General features: G+C 42.9%; 1 protein-coding gene across 1 annotated transcript; it reads right to left on the reverse strand.

Annotated features, from left to right (window-relative positions):
• Positions 1-1640: 1640 nt before the first annotated feature.
• On the reverse strand, positions 1641-15436 carry TNNT3 (troponin T3, fast skeletal type). The gene is made up of 10 exons (XM_057372156.1): positions 15391-15436; positions 11291-11309; positions 10461-10506; positions 9542-9658; positions 9116-9193; positions 8746-8859; positions 8433-8542; positions 7536-7626; positions 4485-4525; positions 1641-2031 (listed from the first exon to the last, which is right to left on the reverse strand). The coding sequence occupies exons 1-10, from the start codon at positions 15419-15421 to the stop codon at positions 1983-1985; spliced, it is 696 nt and encodes a 231-aa protein (XP_057228139.1). The 5' UTR covers positions 15422-15436; the 3' UTR covers positions 1641-1982.
• Between the last annotated feature and the right edge of the window lie 7515 nt (positions 15437-22951).

Here is a 22951-nt window from a genome sequence, read left to right on the forward strand (position 1 = left end):
GGAGCATCTSTCTTAGGAGGAGAGACTGCGGGAGCTGGGCCTGTTTGGTGTGCAGAGAGAGGACTCGGAGGGGATCGCATACAAATAGTGCATTGCATACAAGTATCTCAAAGGTGGGTGCCAGGAGGATGGTGCCAGACWCTTTYCAGTGCTGCCCAGTGACAGGATGAGGAGCAAGGGTCATGAACTAAAACACAGGAAGTTCCACCTCAACAGGAGGAAGAACAGCTTTACACCGAGGGTGGCAGAGTTGGAATAGGGAGAACATGGAACCTCAGTCCCTGGAGAYATTCAAAACCCACCTGGACACATTCCTGTGTCCCTGCACKMGRTGACCCWGCCTTGGCAGGTGGGTTGGACTGGRTGATCTCCAGAGGTCCCTTCCAGCCCTAATAAATCTGTCATTATGTGAAAACGTCACCTCTGTGAGACTTTGCAGTTCTGTCTGCCTTTCACAGGATCTTGTCCCGACAGTAGCAGGAGGGAGGTGACTCTCCTGTCCCCAAGACCCCAGTGCAGTCCAGCACAGGGATCCCTAGCAGGACAGACGTGGGGTTGTTGAAGCTGGTCCAGAGATGCTGGAATGACTGGCACACCTCCCTTGTGAAGACAGGCAGAGAGCTGGCGTTGTGCAGCCAGGAGAAGGGTAGGCTCTGGGGAGATCTTACTCTGACCTTTCAGTCTTTAAGGTGGCTTTTTAAGAAGGGCAGATTTTTTACCAAGGTATATCGTGACAGGACAAGGGACAGCTGTTTTAAACCGAGGGAGGGCAGGTTTAGATTGGACACTGGGAAGAAATTCTTTAYTGGGAGGGTGGTGAGGTACTAGMAGACATTGCCCAGAGAAGCTGATGGSCCATCCCTGGYAGTGTTCAAGGCCAGGTTTGATGGGGTTCTGAGGAGCCTGGTCTAGTGAGAGGCATCCCTGCCCATGGCTGGYGAGGTGGAACTGTRTGATCTTYAAGGCCTCTTCACACCTTCACACTCATGACTCCATGATACCTCAGCATGTGCCAACAGAGAGCTGGAGCATGCACAAAGGCACCAGAAACAGTATCTGGGAAATATGGGAGAGACCCTGATGGACTTCCCTCCACCAGGGTAGTTCAAGGGTTGGCAAAGACAAGAGGCCCTACAGAATGGCTCACACCTCAAATTTGGTAACAGTCTCTTGTGTTTTGGCATCTACATTGAATTAAGCAAGTGATTCACACTTCAGTATTGGGCTTTAATATTGTATGCAGGCTAACGRCCTCAATAAATATTTTAATGTAAGATATGAATGAATCATTCTGTATTGCACTTGTCTACAGTTAATAAAAGCTATATGCTGAAAACTATCACTTGTTCCTTTATTCCCAATTCTTTGATTCACTTCATCACTCAAACTTTGAAGTCAATTTTAACTACATTTGGCAACCAGATTATGAGTTCCCCGAGAACAGTCAGCTCTTGGTATCCACCTGTGTGATGGCTTAAAACAGGCCCCCAATSCTGAATTTTTGCTGATGATTCTGACCCTATTCCCTGGTGTAAAGGCAGGACAAATGGTRCTAAATAAGGGTTTGGACCAACTCCCAAACCCTTGGAAAATGAGAAGGCATTAAATAAAATACAAAACACCATTCCAGAGGGCTGTCATTGGAGTAGGTACTGGTTGCGCTTTATTTACAAAATCCAGAGATTTGTACACAGCAATCTACAGGACAGCATAGGGCTGGTGTTAGGGGGATAAGGGACATGCTCAGCAGGAATTGAAGATGCCAGCAAGGAGTCATCCCAGTTCCACAGGGAACCTGCTTCCCCTTGACTGAGGAAGCCACCAGACCCCTCCAGAAAGAAGAAAAGCAGCAGCAATAGCCAATCCAGGCTGGTGCGATTTTTGTTATCATTGAGGCATGAGAACACAAGTGATGAGTGAAGGAGGAAAGAGGAGACCAGCAGGGGTTGAGCACACCACTAAAGGCCATCSTGCCCGGTTCTTTACTTCCAGCGCCCACCAACCTTGCCCTTGGCTCCTGCCTTCTTGCTGCTACAATGCAAAAGGAAAGAAAAACATGTCAGCATGATGGAASCAATGGGGCTCTGTGGCCACTCTCCATTTCTGACTCTTAGATTAGGTTTGAGCTGCTTTCACTGTTCACRTGTTGGGCACACCTGTCATACACTACGCCCTGAGAAAAATATTGTTGATATTGTGGAAAAAGATTCTCCCTGGGGCTCTTAGTATGAAAGGCCAGGATGTGCATGCCTGAAAGATGTGGATCCTTCCAGACTCCTGCATTTTGTCAGGGTAAAATCCAGGTGGTCTCAAARCTAAGTGACAGCCACAGACTCGATGTTTTCTGAATTCAATTCTTTTATGATCTGCTTTTTAGGATTTACAGCTCTCTTTAGAGAAATTTGCTCAGCATGAAAGAGCTCTCATCAAATTCCCCAGATGCTCTATTCAGTAGTGGAGGCAAAAAGCTGAACACTAATTTAAATACAGCTAAGAATTGCTTTGCTCTAGCAAAGGCAGAGTGGCTATTTATAGCACGAGAGCAAGAGCTCCAAAATGATCCAAACAACTTTTTAGGCCTGCTCTCATATCAKTGTCCTTGTCTTGTTCATGTCGTGTGGGAGCAGTCCAGCTCCACTCCCCACTCAAAGCACCCGAGGCAAACTCTCTCCAAGAGTTCTTGCACACAGAAGGGCAAATCTACATGCAAGCCACTTACCTTCTGCCTGAGAACCTGGGCTCAGAAWGGGGCTAGGCAGGAAGTTAGTTGAGTTAGGTTCTTCACTAGTTCCCGTTAGCAGCACCTTGGCTCGTGGGGCTCGGCAAACCCCCRAACCTTTCCATCTCACACACACAATGACGAGGCTGCTTCTTGAACCAAAGCACATGCAAAGTGGGGCAGCTCTTTGACGTGGCACAGTGTGGCGTTGGGGACCAAGCACAAGGTGGAGGGGCCTTGYTGTCAACAGAGGCCTTCTTCAGAACCACTGGTTCTTCCAGGGACAGGAAAAACACAGGGACATCACATCTGGAGAGATTTTTGTAATGCTGCCCCATAGATTGGTTCAAGAGCGCCAGCCATATTTACAGAAGGATGTAGCACAGTGACAGAGACACACAGATGGTGGATACTTTACCTTTGACCAAGATAGTCTTGGTCTATTTGAAAAAAACCTGATGCTTTACATAAAAGAGAGCATGCACTTTTTGCTTATCTTAAATTAATCTCAATGTCCCTTTTGCCAGCTTTTCTGAAGGTTCAAAACCCAGTGTAGGAACTGCATAGCTCCTCAAACAAAGGCAGAGTCCTTTTATATCCACAAGCACCTGTGGTGTTTGATGTTACACCTAACCTTTTAGAGTGTGCTTAAGGAGATTTAATAAAGTCTGAAGCAAAAGACTCATTTGATCCCTGTATAACTAGCAGGCACTGCTTTGGAATGATAGTGTCTAGTGTGGATAGAAATTTAAGCACACAGAAATCTCATTAGCTCTGGGATTCTCAGTGTAACCTTTACAAATGATGTCCTGAGAGAGTATCATGTCTTTTGAGGGAACAAGCATGCAGTGCCCTGTTGTGGGTGGTGTGGCAGTGCCCCACAAGAGYAGCAATGCCCAGACAAACCATGGCATCCTTCTGCAGCTGCACATTCTGCTGAGGTTTATCAGCCTACAGTTCTGTACAGAAAATACCACGGGAAGGTCAAGCCTTATGTTTGGCATTACAGACAACCAAACGCCCAGTGTTACATTTATTTGATAAGTCAGGGTGTCTTGGGGAAGTGGGAAGGTGGTACTGGTTACTCCTATCATCCAAAGATATCACCAAAGGCCACTGCTGTATTCTAGCATGACTTTGCTAAAAAGCTACAGATGCACAGGGAAGATCAACCTACCACTGGAGAGCTCTCCTCCCTTTCTTCCCTGCAGGTACCTCTCTGTGAGTGTTAGTTTTCTACATGTCCTAACCCCCAAGCTTCTCCTACCCCTGATGTCTCATAAATTTATTAAAAATAGCTAGAATAAAGATATTATCCTCAAAAAAGTAGTGAAATAATCTTGTGCTGAAGTGGGAGAGGGATGATGAGTGAAAAGAACTCACAACAGTAATCCGATTATGTTAGTCTTGTTACACACCATTCTTCATAATCTTAGCAACCACTTGTTTATCCTTCATARACAAGGGTTGTATTCCCTCAAGCATTCAAAGCACCTCAGTCAGGTGTTTGAAAAACCCAAAAATAAGCAGAGGAAAATTCAGAAGATATGGTGTGAAGAAACATGTTTTTTTTCTTGTTAGGTGTTATATTCACTTCAGTTTCCCCTTCATTTTCTCAATGTGAGACAGGATGGGAGCGGCCTTTCCATCTCTGGCCCCATTTCATTGCAACAAGAAAATGTCAGTATTGAGGCTGAAGTGACTCATTTGAACACTGAGAAGATATCCCCAAGCCAGGAGCTTGGAAGGGGATATAAATACTTACTGCTTCTGAGCCTGATCGATCCGGTTTCTGAGGGTGACAATCTGCAAACAACATACATGACCAGGGTTTTTAGAGACAGAGAAACCTTGTTCCCTCAAGGAGAGGGAAATTTTACCTGCTGMAGTGCTAGAAACAGGTGCCTGTAGAAGGAATTAATGCTTCCTTTGAAATAAAAGCTCACCCATGGATGAAGGAGAGAAATGTTCCTTCTTGGCAATAAATCTGCAAGCCACCTTCACATGTCAAGGCAGAGYAGAGCTAGAATTTTATAACCCTTATTAGAAGTGTTTCTACAAATTGAAATTAACCTTCCATGAACTCACATGTCAAACTGCAGGCAGGTGAACCTGAATGAGTATCATTTTGGCCAGCTGGAARGCTCTTGGATGGCTGCAACACCTGCATGTGCCAATCTCACCTTCTCACTCTTCCCTTACTCGGATACATCAGGAAGTGTGTAAGCCCAAAGAGCTTCAGTGCTCTTTGGATGGGGACCTCAAGAATGGAAGATGGGTATCACATCATCCTGGAGYACCTTTGGCTGGCAGAACAGGAGGTGAGGAGCTTGCAGCAGTCACCACCTTCCCAGCCACTCAATGAATATTTTTAAATGGGCTGAAGAGGAAAATATTCAAGGAATCTTCAGCCACAACAGAGGGAAAGGTTGAAGTGGGGGTCCTGAAGACCTTCCCAAGTTTTTTGATGACTGCAAGTCTTTAGRATGTCTGTCCCACCACATGAAGCATATGTCTGTTTAGCTATGAATAAAATGTGTATTTCAACCTGATGCACAGGAAAGCAAACACCTACCTTGCATGGGATAAACACCTTATAGCCTGACTTAGCACCTCAGTTTGGTCTGTAGGCCTGCACTCGCTACTGAAATCCTGTTACTCAGGTACTGGAAGAGCCTACAAAACACTGGGGTGTGATACACAGCCCTTTTGCCACTTCATCTTCTCATTTGTAACTGAGTCAGCGTTCTGCTTAGTTTTCCTGGACTGAAGGAATGCCTTTGACAAGATGCATGCTTTGCTTCTGCTTTTGGTGCAATTCAAAATTCTGCACTGACTCTGCCAGTCCAAAAAGTGGTGACCCTAATTTTGAATGTTTAAAGTCACACTTGACATTCCTCGCGCGCAAAAGAAGAAAACCAGAAGTCATACAGTCCGGTTGTCCCAAGAACTGGTAATTCCTGGTTCACAGTTTTCCATGGCAAACAGAAACAAAATAAGAGACTGAAACGCTACCAGGAACAGGACAACACAAGCAAGGAAAGATCAACAGATCACTTGCTTTTGTACTTACTTGTGGAAGTTTWAGTATTTGTCACAGCAGTTTAAATTACTTTTTTTTCCAACCGGGTATTTTCTCCAAGAGTGGAGGAGAGCAAGTTGTCTTCAGTGTGACCCAAGGACTTAAGACTTACCTTCAGTGGTACCCTTATGATGGTGACTATAACACTCACTCTCCAATGCAGCACCAAAGAGCAACAGACACTAGAGCTACACAGTGGCTCTACTTCTGTGTGTCCCACTTCCTTCCTTTGTCTCTGCCTTGCATCCTTGCTTGTGTCTCCTTTTTCTTTCCTATTTTCACTTACCTTTCTCCTCACTTTTTTCCTGCTATCATCTTCCCTTAATTCTTCCACTTCTCCCACCTTAGCTGTTCATTTTTCTTCTGCTTTGCTCATTCTTTGTATTTTGGTTTTCATCAGCAGGCATCCACCTCTTTGTTTATGCAGAAGTTTCGTTACCATTGCATGTACCTCTCCCTGTCATTGCCTTATTTCCTGTATTTCCACACCCACTTGACCTGCTATCCTTAAGCTAACCCTCTCCAATATTTTGGATCTAGATAACCATGTGCCACAAGGTGGAGATGYTTTCCAAACCCCATACTATTCTCTATGTTCTGTAGTCCAAGCTATTATACATGTATCCCTAAACTTTTGCTTCCCAGGTGCATCAGGATGATGCCCCCATGCACACAATACCAGAGTTTTGGACAGGGAATTATTTTAGGGTGCTCTCAGTAGATTGCGTGCTCAGTTCTGTAGCCAAATCCCCGTAGGAYTTGTGACTTTTTCCCTAAACTACCATTTTATATCTTTTCAAAGAATGGAAAGGGAGAGAAAAAGGAAGTGAATGGAGAGACACAAGATCCTTTTTTCTCTTTTCTGTCTGCACTTGGAGCCAAGTGCCAGCTCCCGTCTGGTGCCTGGCTCTGACCATGCGGCAGGCTCATGCATTGGGTAGCCTTTGCTGCTGCTGTTACACAGGCAAGTTCATTGTACTTACAACTTGGAAAGCTCCTGCAGCCTGCAACGCATTGTTAAAATCTAAGAGAGATTGAGATAGTTACATTGGTGTTGCTCACTCCCTGTCAGCATGTGTCTGTGTGATTGGGAATCAAAAGGAGAGCGAGACAAAGRGACATCAAGTAGGATTTTAGGATTTCTCAGCCACTGAAACCTAACATGGGTGAGTGCAGCCCTATCCAGTGACTGTGTGAAGGACACATGTCCACCTTCTGTTACCATATGACACTTCAGTCAGAGGCTCCTGTCTGGAGACAGGACTGGAGTTTTCAGTGACTCCAGAGAGTTCAGTCCACAGGTAATCTGTTCGGGATGGAATAAACCTTGCAACATTCAAGTTTGAAATCAAAGATGGATCTAAAAATATTACTTTGCAGTGGAGGTGCATGAACTGAGAGTTACTGAATTTTCAGGCTACAGTTACCTATAGATAAACAAGGAAGAGCCAGGCGTGTTTCAGCAGAGGGCAGGGAGCCCATTTTCCATTGGGATTGCTTTTCCATGGGGCACTGAAATCCTTAAAAGTGATCTATTCAATTTCAGCCTAAAATGTGAAATCCATTTCAAGTATGTATGTTAGGGGATTGCAGTTCCAAGYATCTTGCTGCTTAAATATTGCAAAGGGGCATAGGAGGCTCAAATAATGTCACAACATGACTTTTGCCAGACGAATCACGAAGATTTTTACATTTTGGACCCAGTGCCATTAGCAAAATGGCCTCTCAACTCACCTCATATTTTTTCCTCTTGATTTGCTCTGTAAAGTCATACTTTTCAGTCTCCAGCTGATATAACCAGTCCCACAGTTCCTTAGCTTTGTCCCTGTGTGTTTATAAGAAAAGGAGATAGAAGAAACACATGACATCAGATATTTTCATTAATGGTTTTCGCATTACTAGCAATGAAATTTATTTAGTGCAGTTCACACATCTTCCTGTAAACGCTTTCTGTTCTCTGAAATCTATGCATCATTTTCAAGGTTCCATTTTTCTCACCTTCAAACCTTTTAGACTTGCAGTCTTGCATGTGCCACACATTAACATAATTCCTCTAATTTTCCCCCTAACTCCTAATGAAAGTTATGACTGCAGTGGAATCAGACAAGAAGGAAGGAGGTCACTGAAGGTTACCCAGATAAGCAGAGCAGTTGCCATTGTGTAATCTCACCTGTTGTCAGGGTTAAGGTGAGTCAACCTCCTCTTTCAAKCATATGTAAACTCCAGCATGTGCAGTCCAGACCAGCATCTGATGACTGCTCTGCAYCAGAGCACTTAGCTTCCAAACCTCCAGCCTTCGTGGAGATTCATATTCATACCTCAGCACCAGGAATGCTACAGATACCAGTCTGTGGGCTTGTTCAGCTAATCTCAGAGGGAGTCCTGTCAAAAACTAATCCTATTTAGCAGGAGAGGCTAGCARAGCTCTGCCAGGAGCACAGCTAGAGGGCTGCCAAACCTTTTCAACACTTCCCTGCAGCCCCATTTCTCCTTCATTTTCCAAGTATAGCAAGGGCACAACTTGATGAGTTTCAAGGAAGGCCYCCTCCCCTACCTCCTTTTATCACCAGAGAAGACTCCAGGACAGTAATTCAGTGGAYTACATTCCATGAATTAGGATAAGTGTGCTACCTCAGCTTGTCTTCATTAAGGTGGTCAATGTTCAGGGGCTTGCGCCTCTCCGCCAGGACCTTCTTCTTCGTCTCTCTRGCTGTTTGCTTCTTTCCTCTCTTCTGGTCAGCCTATTTTCAGAACATCAATTAACATCAGATTGCAGAAATTAGGCCTGAATGAAACAATTTCAGTGACAGTTAAGTAAGACAAGCTGCTAGGGATCCAGAAGAACAAACATTGGGCCATTTTCTCAACTTCTTATGAATACTGTTCCCAGTCAACCTAATAGCTTCATGTTTTCATATTTCCTTCCTCAATCCATGACTTTTACCTTAGCCAGATAACTGCTGTATGTTGCACCCATGGAGGACAGAGCCTTCTTCTTCTTCAGATCATCCTCAGCTTTTCTCTTGGCATCTTCTTCCTCTCTCCTTGCCTTTTCCTCCTGTGGAGGGAACACACAAGAACAAGTTACGGTAGGGTGGACTCCCAGCTTCCCCAGCAGCCGGTGTCAGTGCTGGGAATGTGATCAGAGAAGTGCAGTGGTGAGAATTAGCAACTCCTGTTTTCTGCCCTTGCCTTAAGAGAGCAGTCACTTCCTCTTCAGACTGAGGCAGGCAGAACCTGTAGCTTTTTYTGTCTCTAGACAGAATCTCTCCGGTTTGATGTAGAAACAGGGAGAGGGAAGCAAAGGCACTTACCGCAAGCCTGGCCTGACGCTCCTTCTCCTTCTCAGCCCGGATTCTCTGCTGCTCTGCTCTTTCAGCTCTGCGTTTCTCCTGCAAGGAGCAGTAGCAGAGCACTGGATCRTCATTGTGGCTTTACCTGCCTCTGCTATCACAACCCACTACCAAGGGCTTTGTTTCATAGAGTGTGAGCCACCTTCTCTCTTTCTAGAACATGCAGAAGGGTCTCTTGTACAATTCTCAGAGATATAACAAGGGGCTAAGAGAGGGCATAGATGGGGGAAAAGCCATTTGATGCTGACTGGAGCAGTCACGTCAGTATGTGACAGCACAGGTTTGTGTCAAACCTGTCAAAACTGTCTCACAGTGGACTGATGGTTTCATCTCATCTACAGATGATCTCTCAATTTAGTACAAGGAAACAGCAGTATAAGGACTCACAATCCTCTCCTTGAGGGCAACCAGCTCTTCCTCTTCCTTTCTTCTGGCTTCAAAGTGGCTGTCAATCAAGGCCTGCAGTTCAATCAGGTCTTTGTTCTGCCTTTTCTTTTGGATGTCCTAGAAAAGCAGGAAAATGCATTGAGTCCATATTGCTCTAATATTATGTCCCAGACATTCCCAGCACCCTATATACACAGAGAAACAAAAGCAGAAATTGTCTGTAGATATCCATGSAAATCTATGGGATTAGCTTAAATGGCTGTTGGTGCAATCAGACACTTGTTCAGACAAGAGTCAGGAGCCCAAAATGGTAAAGAATCCAAATCTCCCATTCCCTTACACCRTATTTGATCCCTGGCTTTGCTTACACACTTATTTTTGCATATACTTAGCTGCCTCCTCTTTGCTTTGTAATAAAAATCTTCCCTAGAAAATATTCCTGCATTTTGGGCAAAACAAATATTTCTGTAGAGGTTTTCAACACCAGAATGTCTTCATTTTTCTAGCAACTTTCTAGGAAGGTATTTGGATTGCTACTTATTATTGTAATTTTACCCAGTGTTTCTCAGCAACAGATGAGGGCTTGCAACTTTCAAGCCATTTACAACAATGGGCCAGAGGACCTGAGATCTCCTAAAACACTTACTTTCTCCTTCTTATATTGGCTTCAAAGATTCAAGGAGTCAAAAAAAAAAAAAAGAAATTCATTATTTTCACTTGGTTACATTATCAGTGAATGCATTCAGACAGCTTCAGGGAGCTGAGAGTAGCCTTTTGCTAAAATCAAGTGGCAAATAAACCACTTTTGTCATTGACTTTGCCCTCAGCAATATCCAATACAGGAGGAGTTATGTGGGTTTGCACTCATGTCTATTATCAGGTACAAAGGACAAACACAGCCAGTCTCAGGAATACTTACATCAAAATCTACTTTCTCACCCTCTGGTATCTTAGGAGCAGTTAGTCTGCAGAGAGTCAAAAACAAAACAAAAAGAAAATAAAAGAAAAATAAAGGATTTTCATTTTATAGAATATGCAGCTTTTTAAATAGCCTGTCCCTCCCTGCCCTCATGAACCACGCTGACAAGGAGGAATGTTGATGGAGATAAAGGGGTGAAGGAGCATGTCAGTGGAAAACTACTCCAGAATAGTACCAAGGACCACTGTCCTTCCTGGAAAGTTGGGCAGGGCAGGCAGTTTTATTCCCAAAACTTTTGGTCATTCCCTGCCACATGGAAAGATGTTGGTCTGTGAGCCTGTGTGCAGGGCTGTATACTCCACCCTGTGCAGCTGGCAGAGTGGCAAGGGAAGGTGCTGGAGCCCAGAGCCACAAGGTCCATACAAAACCTTAAYGAAGCTGAACTCAGCCCAGCCCAGCATTTGCCACCCTTCCTACTGTCAGCAACCCCAGATGGAGGGGCAGTTTCCCATCCATGGCCTCTTACAGAGGATTTCCTGTTGAGYTGCCTGTGTTTTGGGGCACTGTGAGACTCTGCATCTCAGACAGCCCACGAGTTGTCTAACTCTACCAGACCARATCTTCAAACCCAGAACAGTAGCTGCCACTAAGGCACCCCCTGAAGGAAGAAAACATCCTGGAAAGGTGTGCAGGGGCAAACAGATGGATGCTGCAYGAGGGAGAGTCAGATAAAGGCTTCCAGTGGCCATTTGCCTAACAGGGAATCTAAGGGCTTCTGCTAGATCAGGAAAATTATACCAGGGTTTCGAAACCCTGCTCATCATACTTACTTTATTCTGGGCTTCTCCTCTGCATTTGGAAGGATGTAGCAAAACAGGAAGGGAAAAAGAGGAAGAAAGTTAAAACAACAGAGATCAGGCCAGCTGCTAAAGTAAAAGGAGGGAAGGGAAATTTAATCTTAGGGGAAACATCCAGAGAAACTGGTAAAATCTCAWGCACTTCCAAAAGAAATACACGCACTCACACACCCCTTTTTCTAGGAGTGAATCTGTTTTCACCCTCAAAACAGAATTTGGCAGAAAATAATCAAAAGACTGTGTAAAAGTCCCAGACATAGCATCTGAAAAGCAATGGTTTTGTGTAAATGCAAAATTATTTTTCTCAAACCATCCTTACCAAAGCTCTAAAGAGGACAGCTGGGCTGGAGGATAGAAGGAAATGACGCCTTTTACAATCAGCACTTTTTCTGCTAAAGTTAATTTAAATTCACAGTATATCTCARTGATAACTGGGCTTCGCCAGTTTTGTTCAAATGCCTCACATGGAGACCTGGAGGGGAAAACCTTTGACACACATTTTCTCCAGGTTCATTGGCTTCCAAGGCAGCTTAGGGCATGAGATACCTGGGTGCCATGGGGAAGCTGCACCATTCTTCTGCACTGTGTGGTGCTCCTCAAACCCAGCTTTGAAGGGCCATCCTCTCTTAGCAAGCATCCTCTCCTGCTGAGGCACATGCAAAATTCCCATGGGCATTAATGGGAATGATCTTTTCATCTCCAGGAGAGGCACAATGCCCTGATAGGCAGGCTGAACCATCACAGAGACTGCCAACCTGCACCTTCTGGCAGTCAGAATTGTTCCCTCACAAGTGACCTCTCCCTGCCTCTCAGACATGTGCTGGTCTTGTGAGTTACTCACTTAACATTTGTGCTTGTGATCAACTCCCCTCCCTGCCTTTTTTTTTTTTTTTTTCAAACTTTAGTTATTTACTCCAGCATAATGCCTGCAAGTTCAGTGCTGTTACTCTCACAAACAGAAATAAATTAAACCTATGTGTTTATTCTGGCCCATTTTCTCAGMGATCCAGGCTGACTTTCATAAGCACGCACTCCGTTTGAACTTTCAGGGGTGCCGATGGATTCTGCGGTACAAGGCTGTGTTGGCTCAGTGGGAGGAACTCAGGTAAAAAAGCTCACAGCCTACTGAATCTGATAAAAAAGAAATCAAGTAAAAGTAAAAATAAACCCTTTTAGTAGTGGCTGCATGAGCCCTGTAATCAATATTATATTACAGAAGGATATATTTTTTCAAATGCTTATTTGCATCCAGCAGTTTTGGAACAGGTGGTGGAAATTTGGAATAGCAAATAGAAAAAAGTAGGAAAAAAATTAAATTAAATATTATAAGAGGGAAAAACAGCAAAAAAAATACACTGAAAAAACATTTATTGAGGCAATCAGACATAAGAGTGTTGGATAAAAATAAATTGAGGAAGGGGTTGGAAATGGGTTATTCAGATAATCAAGAKAAAAGATGTAAGAGATGTGTAAAAGAAATCAGAAACCGATATTTCCTTTTTCCCACTCTTTCCCATACAAATTTCATTAGTGACATTTTAGGGGGTAGAATTTTCTCATTTACTGCAAGAACACTGCCTGCCAAAATATCTCAGCTGAGGCTTCCAGATGCCCGAGCAATGCTAAAAAAATAAACAGCCTGTAATTAGAAATGTGTTTTAGACTGCTCCACTACAAAGGAAGTCCCAAATCACTCCTGAAGAAAAATACCATTAGCCAACAGCATGCTCCTGTATTTCTCCAGGGTTTTTTTTTATTTGTTTTGSTTTTCAAATAGCCAGTGAGCTTCTTAACATGTTAACTAAATTGCCTTTTACCTGGAGAGAGGAAAAGTAATCATGATTAAAGAGTCTATCAGGTATGTTATTTACACAGGATTCCCTTCCTTCAGGACATATCCAGATAATTTTCACAGGCATTCCTGTTTAGCTTAAAGCTGCCAGTTAGTAACAYTTCACAGAGAGGGGGGAAAAAAGAGTAGACAGGAAATGACTGCTTTTGTTTGTTGTCCTTGGTTGCCAGGATCAACACCTGTCTGTAAATAACTGTGAATTTGGTTTCAGCTGCCACCAAATCAGCACTCCAACAAACAATTGTAAAACTAAAAAGAAAAATTAAGGTTAGTTCTTCTTGAAAGAAGAAATCGTAGTTAGAATTCTTAACAGTACCTCCAGAAAAAGGGATATTTCATTAAAAAATAAACAGTAAAAAATCGATCCTCTACAGTGCGTGACCCAGCATTTGTCTGTAGTGTATGAACCAAAAGCAGCCCAGGGATGGGATTTATTCTGAAATGCCCCTTCTTTCAAGACACTGAGCCAAGGAACTGGGCCAAAATTTGTTGACAAGCAGGAATTGTCATAGCAAATTCCTGTTCCTGTGGTGGATTTTGACTGATGTTCTGGTCATTCTAACTATGAACCACAGGGCTGAGACAAAATCCCCACATACAACCCTGCCAAAAGAAGGCAAGAGACACTGGAAATCCAAGTTCACTGCCCTGGTGATTAGAGAGTCTTTGAGTTCCTGGTTTCCCAAAGGCTTAGCACAGGGAGAGGATACACCACTGAAATCCCAGCACCCTTCTTTCTCCAGCCCAATCTATGAGATATTCACACGGTGCTCTCCTTCTCTGGGAATCCATTTGAACTGCCTTCACTTCACTCATAAATCCCTAAACACCCTCCCTTAATCCTGCTTCTCAGAAGCAACATATCTAACTCACACTGTGTCCTTGGGAAAAAAAGGAAATCAATATGCTATTAAAAATAAAAGAAAAGAATGAGAAAAAAAAAAGATAGAGAGGGGCTCAGGAAGGTCCTCGGGGTATTTCCCTAAATTAAAAAAGAAGCCTGGAAAGCAAGCAAGAAAATTAAAACAAAAGAACAACAACAACAAAAAATCTTCAAAAGCAAATTGAAACAAAACAAAGAAACACAGAAAATGCAGGGTGTTTTCAAGTGACACAGGGCTTTGTCTTTTGAAACAGCTGCCTGGGTGTTCTAGGAGCTGGGGCAGTCAGGAAGGACCCATGGAGCTTCTAAAGCTCCATGAGAACATTTCTWTACATTTAAACTGTCCAGGGAGGGGCTGTGTTATCTTGTACAAGACCAACACTGACCCTGTACACATTTAGGTTTGGTTCTTTCACATGAGTCTTGTCCCTACCAAGTATTCCAACCAGACTATCTTTAGCCCATGGCCTGCTCCACCCATCTGAATAAATCTATTTAAGTTTAATGTTTAGCACAATATTAAKTGCATGGCTTGAGCAGAAGTTTACATTTCTATAGATTAAGGCCTGAAACCCATGGCCCTCTAAGGCTGGGTGAGGCTGCAGGTCTATGCAGGGCTCAGCTCCATTTTTCAATCCACTGCAATTGAAGAGATTCTTTCCCAATTTTTGCAGGCATAGAGACCTTTTGCTGATGAGAGCTATGACAGAACAGATTCTGGCTCAAAGACAAGTCTAGAACAAGCTTCTAGAGCTTGATTTTCACCATCTACTATCCTAATGAGGATGTAGAGGCTCCTCAATACACTAATGACTCCCCAAGGGTGATTGGATATGCACAGTGAGCGATTCTTTGCAGCAGAGATGTTTTGGCCCAGTTCCTGAGTTTAAAACAAAGTGAGGAACAAAAATGGACACATAAAAAGAGTGAGATGTTAGAAAGATGCCTTTGTTGTTCTAAGACAACACTGAGCTACCATCATTGCATTCGCCTTCTTCATTGGCTGTACATTGAAGGACAAAAGRAAAAGAGAAGAGCAGTAGTCAATCCACAACCAGCACTGTTCTAAGACCAACTATCCCCACTCCCTCCCTGTTATGCTGGGAACCTTGGGCTCTCTGGAGATGCAACAAGAAGAAAAAACACCTTTTTTTGTTGTTTAATTGGTGATTTAATTTGGCTAACATATGGCCCTTTCTCCATGTACATCAAAATCCATCTAGAGAGATCATTTCCCTCCCTCATACTCTCTTTTCTCTTGAACAATGTCAGTGTTTTTGACAGTTTCCCCAGCACTGAAAGAGAAAAAGGATGAGAGTCTGTAGGTTCGTCACATACCTTCCTCATGAGCTTCCTCTGCTGGTGTCATGATGCAAGCAGTGATGGAAAGACAGGAAATAGGAAAATAAAAGCAGAACAGTTATTTAAAGTTCTTGAAATCCTGCAAAAGAGATCCAAGAATGCATGAGGGGGGAAAAAAATAAAGGAATTAGTGAACTAAGGCAGCAAGAAAAAGTATCTGGAGAGACTGTTGGGATGTAAAAATGCTGCAATGTTAAAGTAGCAGTAAGCATGGAGGTTAAAGGARAAGAGGGCTGCAAATGAGCATTGTGGTTAATATTTGTTTCTCTTGTTTTCTTCTCTTCTAGCAGCCCAGGACTCCTGTTCTYTCCCTCTCTCACACACATACACACTTTCATGTTGCACCTAGGTGGAGTACACCAGAAGTCGTGTCACATACCTGGCTCATGAACTTCAGGTGTGAAGTGTCATGGAACAAGTTGCGATGGAAAACAAGAGAATGAGAACAAGAAACTTGTTATTTCACACACCAAAACAGCTTTTGAGCCAATGGGAGGAGGGGCAGAGAGGAAAAGGGGAGTCAAGAGTGAAGTTAAGATGTAAACAGGTAAAATAATTACATTTGAAATAAGACATAAAGAAAAGTCACAGAACAGGAAAGGTAAAAGAGGCAGTTTTATGGTAATGGTGTAGTGCTCAAAAAACACTTCTAATCATCATATGACATAAKGCACAACCTGACAGCACAGTGTACCAAGTTTTACCTTGATTGAATATATGCACATGAACATAGCCAGCACTCTCAAAGCACTATTGGACCCATCTTTACTACAGCAGTATTTCAGCCATTTGAAATAAACACAGTGTGCTTCAGAAACCTGCTGAAATACCTGCTATAATTCATCATCAACGTTCATCTAACTTCCAAAGAAGCTCAGTTCCCTTCTAGATCTATGGCTCGGGCTATTTTCTTCCTTGAAGACAACTTTGATGCCTATATAAATGTTATAAACTGCTGCTCTTCAAATCCATTTACAATGTAAAATTACAAACGGATTACTTCATAGGAAGAAAAGGTTTATTAGAAGTTTGTGCAGGTTTACACGTCATTCTTCTGGGTTTTGGCAAAGCAAGGAGAGATCAGCAATGTGAATTTGCAGGGCAGATTTTATTTTTCAGCCATACACGCACACACCCCACCAAACATTTTGCAAAGCAGGCATAAAAAAACCACAAACTCTCACAGTGTTTCCATTCCCTGTGTACAGTCAATGGGTAAAATTCTGCCCTGAGATTTGAAATAAATCCTTCCCCATAGGAAGAAACAATCATTCTCATATCACAGGGCAGAATTTGACACGTTCCACAAGGAGACTTTTTGCTGAGCTACCCTTTCACAACAGTCTCTGTGTGTTTCCCCAGTTTCATGCAACGAGTAAGTTTCCTCCTCCTTGCTGTTGATTGTGCTTTAATGAAAAAAAAAAATATTCAACTAAAATAGAATCACCCCAAAGGCATGCAAGTTATAATCCATCGTTAACTGATAGGTCGTTATCCCCTGTCACCTTGTGTTCACTTCTCACACACACCATCCCAGCAGACACACACCAGGGAGTTTAGAAGTTAAATCACATACCTGGAGGGGGGGCTTCATTTAGTAGGAAGTGTCAGGGGAAAAACACAGGAAAGGAAGATAAAAGAATTAGAAATAAGTTATTCAGGAAGGGATCACCTCAAACTTAGGTAAGACTGGGTTGAAGAAGTACAATTTGCAGACCAGGTTATAGGGATGGACTGTTAATAAGAGTAGAAAMGGAGTGTAATTACAATGGGGTGTGAAATAGATAGGGAAGAGATGCCATAGAAACTAAAGATAAAGGGAATTTGAATGTTGATGATTTGCAATAGTTTAAATCATGCAAATATATAAACCATGGGCAAGTGTACTAACACTGGTGATCRTTAAATTTGACAGCAAATATTCCCAAGAAAAGAGTTTTGGAAGCATTTAGTGTTACCTGTGTTTCAGCTACCCTTTTAGCTATCAGAGCTGGCACTAGGATGTGAGAGTTACTAAAGGAGGGACTGTTTGGATGTATCCCCATGCCTGCTTCTGAAGATCCACCATCTAAGAATCTCTGCTGGCAGATTCAGGGCTCAGCTCTGCAGAACTGGCAATATTTGTGCACAGAGCTTGCCTCTGCTGCAAAGGACTAAAAACTGCTTGAGTTTGTGTGCCAGGATCCTGCTGCAGTCCACTCCCTGCAAGTGTAAGCAGCTCGGGTTTCTGCAGCTCAGTACCTGCTTTACGTCAGGGCTCTGGTGTAGGCACAGCCCTAAAAGATTTCAAGGGCAACAAAACAGATTGTTCTAGGCATCTTAGATGGTGATTTTTCATCAGTTACAAACAATATTTATACTTTCCTACAGGGAAAATAGATTTTAGGGAATTTCAAGAATGGATTGATTCTTCATGATTCTGGTATTCTTCAACATCTTCAATTCCTACATACAGGAACACTTCAGATTCATACATAAGAATTTAGATGACACAAACATGAGCTTGGTTAAGTGGAAAGGGTCAACAAGGAAAAATGAAAGAATTAGAGCAAGAATCCCACAAGAGCAACAACTGTGAACTTGTGCAGGCCAAAGCTGTGACTTAGAAGATGTGGTAGGCAAAGGCAGCATTAGTAACAGAGAAAGTAATCATGCAGTTACATGAAAAGYAGGGACAGTCTCCTTTTGAGGTAAAAGGTTTAGTTAAGCTTGTTATATTTACAYTGTCTTTTGGTTTTATTGTGCTTTGTATTACAGAGGGAAAAGAAAGCACAGGGAGGCTGTAGGTATGGCTTTATTGTTTATCATGTGTTAATACCTTGTGTTTCACACAAATTTCAAGCTCAGCCATCTGTCAGTGCTAGAGAACCAACTCTCAATTGATGAGTAGTAGTTCAATACACTCCACGGGAAAGAGGTACAGAGGCAGGCAAAGCAGCTGTGATGGAAGAGATGACCTTTAGCTTGTGCAAATCAAAGTCAAGAAAAACCTTAGGTGCAGATTAAGAGACAAGAATGAATACAGTTAAAAAGAGATGAGAAGGGTGTAAAACAAGAAGCGATRAGAACAGGAGAGATATGAGAAGCAGTGAAGAGATGAATGTTGAAGTATTAAGTCATGTAAAAATCAATCAGCTTTCACCTCACTCCAGCCCTGGCAAAAGCATTGATCTGCTCTGAATTAAGAGGCTGCTCTCCCTCTGTGGTCAGCAGAGTGAAATAGCTGGGATGGGAGGCTGCTGAAATATGACTGCTTTATTAAAGCTACTCCAAAYGGCACAGAATAATTTTCATACAGTTTAGAGGACACTGCAAGTTCAGTTTCTGTCTTCCCAGGTAATTAACATGATAACATTCCCATACGCACTGTGAGGATGGCTCTGAGTCCAGTCAGCAGMTGTTATTACTGCTCAAACATTGAGATGTTTGTCTACAAAAAACGTTACTACATTTTTCATGCAGCAGTTAGCTTTRCCCTCATTATTAAGCATCAGAGAGTGATGAGGAAATTATGACTGGTCAAAGGTGTGAGGAAGCTGCAAGTTACAGTTTATCATTAATATCTGATTTTTATGTTTACTTCCACCATCTTTGAATTCCTGAGTATAATACTAGAGTTACTGTTAAGATTTTCCAACATAAACAATAGTTACAATTAAATTTTGATGTTTCAGAACTCACATAAATTTAGCTGAGATTTTGGTTAAAAAAATAGAAACCGTTTCACAACCATGAAGGCCACAGAGACATTAGCATCTCTGGAACAAAACTTTTTCACTTTTTGCCTTGTGGCAATCTCTCATTCCAGATTTGTTCTTGCATTACACTATATATACACCCCACATTATCCATAAAGGAAATGCTTCAGAAGCACCCAAAATAGAATTTTCATTTCAAAATTTGGAAATCTTCCATGGAGGAAAGAGGAAAAAAAAAAGTTGGAACAAAATGCTTTAACTAAATAAAAACCATAATTTTCAATAGCTGTCAAACAATGTGCTCCTTTTTTTTTTTTTTTTTTTTTTTTTTTTTTTTTTTGTTGAAATTTTTTTTTTTTGTCCCAATTGAGCACATGACCCAGTTGTGAAATTGCCAACTGGAACTGAATTTCCAGCACACAATAACCCTTTAGATTGACGCAGAGGAATTCAGAAGTCACATACCTGGTTCATGGACTTCTTTAAAAGGGAAGTAGCAGGGAAGGAGATGCAAAGAAAGATAAGAGAATTAGAGCAAGAAACAGAGGATAATTAAAAACCCTTACACTTTTCTTAGCCAAGRTGGTGGGGAGGGGTGGGGGTTAAATGGGTACAAATCATTAATAAGATTAAGTGAGAAATAGAGGGCGCATATGAATGTCAATTAGAATTTTGGGGAGGAAGGGAAGGGTTGTTTGGATATAAAAGATGCAGATAACTAACATGGATATTCATAATGTTATAAATCAAGTGCCACTGGTAGCCTTTGGTTGACAAAAACATTCCTTGTATTTAAAGCAAGTCCATTACCCATAGGTTTGAATGTGCAAAAAGGGTGTAGACAGCCTGCTTTTATTCATGTGCATAGAAATCCCGGCCGCTGTGGAAATCAATGGGCTCTGAGGAGCTGGCATTGATTTCCTTGCCACCCAGGATTTCACCACTGGTGTGTAGGGCTGCACACCGATGGGGGCGGGTGAGCACGAGTATTTACTGCTGTCCAAYCTGCTGGACAAAGCATCTCATGGAAGCCTTGGTGGGCAAGCAGAGAGGGGCAGGCAGAAGGGCAATTGAAAGGTAAATGGGTTTGGGCTGCCAGGCTGATACTTTAATAAGTATTATCTTCGACTTTGCCAGTCACACAGATTGTCTTACCAGATCTGGACCTCGATTCCCATTACAAAATCAAGTAAAAATGGAACCCTGCTACCCCCATTTTTGCATAGTGCACATTAACCCAGAAACATCCCAGTAGTAATGGAAAAAGCACACACTACACCTTTTCTCAAATATGCTCCAAGCAAAATGATGCCACTTGGTCCAACCCTTACCCCAACAGTAAAAACTAGATATGACATGGTGTCACTTGTTGACACACTCATGACTTTGGGTGSAAGTCTCCCCACATCTCCATACACTGCTGCAAAAGGGAGTTTTGTCTCTGTGCAGTGGCAGGGGCACAGGGGGAGGAGATGTATCCAGCTGAGGGACACAGCATTGCCTCGGGACATGACTGTCCCACCTCTAACCCTGGGAATGGCACAGAGGAAATGGTTTTGGGAACTCTATCCCTGTACCAACTGGTGTCCATAGGAATAGCCTGGCTAGAGACATCAGGTGTTGGAGAATACATAAGCAGTGCCCAGGCTGTGCTTCAGGCATTGTTTTCAAACAGAGTTAGTGCTTATTCCTCATCACGCTGCTTATCCTACAAGAGCAAAGCAACCGTGCACAGGGTATTTTTGCAGCRGCTCATCTCAGCCACCTCCAGAATTCCTGCACGAGTTACCACTCCTGACAGAAACAGAGGAATTCACAAGCCATGGCACATACCTTCCTCATGAGCTTTAGCGTGTGGGAAGAGTCACAGAGCAAAATGCAAAGGAAGAKGAGAGCATTAGAAACATCAGAACAACTTTTCACTTGTGCAAAATGGAGGGGGAGGGAAAGACTGAGAATTCGGTGCAARGAAATATAATGAATATGGATATGAAAAGCTGGAAGTGAGGGTGCAAAYGGTCTGAGATATTAAAAACATAAAACTGATTTAAGCAGGCCTATCAGATGACATCTGYCTTATACAGCCATTCCTGCAGTCCTGCACAAAGCCAGGAGCAGCACGCTGCTTCACAACCCTGATGCTTGCCCAMGTGGATTTACAACCTAAGGCAAGCAGGTTTTGGGTGAGTGCAAGTACAGCCATGAAACAGTGGCCTAGAAACTCCATTATGTGAACAAGAAAACCATCTTTAATCATTTGCAAAGCTAAAGCATCCAATTTATCACCATTTGCTCTATACCACGGGATTTAAGCTGAAAAAACAAAAAAAAGATGTCTGGAAAGGCTCTTGTAAGAATGTCAGCCAATCATGAGCATTTCTGCCCTTAGTCCAGAGGCCAGACCAACCCTGAATGGTCCAAAATAAGCCTCCCAAGGAGACCCATCCAATCTCAGAGTAAAGGCTTTTCAACATTCATCCTTTCAAGAGGTTTACATTTCCCAGCAGTTTTCAAGCTTTTTTTTTTTTCGTACAGCAATTACCACATACATTGACAGGGCATTCAATGCCAGGACAGAACACAAAGGCAGACAGTACAAAAAACAAAATGGTGGCAAGCTTTAGCCTATATTAATATGCCTGTTTGTAACTCCTGTTTCCTTTTGCCATGTTATGGTTTACTGGCTAAACCAGAGCTCACTCTGTAAAACAGGAATTCAGGAGTCGAGTCACATACCTTCCTCATGAGCTTCTTTAGATGTGAAGAGCCACGGGACAGGATGCAAAGGAACATTGGGAGAAATACATTGTTACATGAGCTGAAGAAAGCTGAAAACCTTTCATAAGCAGAAAATKGTGCTCGAAGGGAAAGGTTTTATTCCAGTAAAAGATGTGCTAAAAGCCACGAGGGAAAGGAATTTGAGGCACATGCRGCTGGGAAACAACTTCACCATGTGAAGGGAGGAAGCAAAAATAAATCAGTGAGGGGAAAATCTCACAGAAAGCTCAAATGTCACATGGGGAAACTTCTCTAGTTTTGTTTTTAGAGGAGCAAYTCCTGCCCTTGCCCAGATGGGCTTTGAGGTGAGCTCTGCACAGGGCAGTAATAGCAGAATTACCCCTGAGCTGACCCTGCTGCACTGTGCTCTGAGATTATTCCTGAGTGTTAGCCAGGGGCAGAGCCTGTCACAGATGAGCTGGAGAGCAAAGACAACAGAGGCAACGAGGCAAAGTAACTGAGCCCTGCTCCTCTTGCACCACCCTTGAGCCCCCAGCACCACTGAGGAGAACACAGGGAGCAGTTCGGGGGGTGATGGCACATACCTGCCGGAGGAGCTTCGTCAGGGTGGGATGTGGCAGCAAGCAAAAGCAATGAGATGGAAAACAAGAACAGTTAGACTGAGGAGTGTGTGAATGCAACACGGGGTTTAAAAAAACAAAAAAAAACCAAAAAAACAAAAAAAAAACCCCACAGGATGTACAAAATAAAGAAACAGAGGAGGAGATGAAATGGAGACAGGTGACCAAAGCACAGATACAAGAAATGTAAAACCGTCTGGACTTGGATGCTGTAAAAACTCTGCAAACTGCGCAGAGTGGGTCTGTTGTGGCTCTATGAACAGGTTTATCCCTGTTTAAAATACACCCATAGCACAAAGCTTTGCAAATATGGAACCAACACACCCTTTGGCTCCTTGCACCTGGAGCACCACATCCCAAACCTCTCAAGTGCAAAGGGTGAGTTCCTGTTCCAGCCCCTCTTTTGCCCTGTCTGTCCCACCTTGCCAGTGCTGTGTGCAACGTGGGGAGCCAGCTGAGGTTACCCACCAGCATCTACAT

The sequence above is a fragment of the Malurus melanocephalus genome, unplaced genomic scaffold, assembly GCF_030028575.1.
Source record: "Malurus melanocephalus ecotype Western Australia unplaced genomic scaffold, MMel_1.1 scaffold_165, whole genome shotgun sequence".
Lineage (NCBI taxonomy): Eukaryota > Metazoa > Chordata > Aves > Passeriformes > Maluridae > Malurus > Malurus melanocephalus.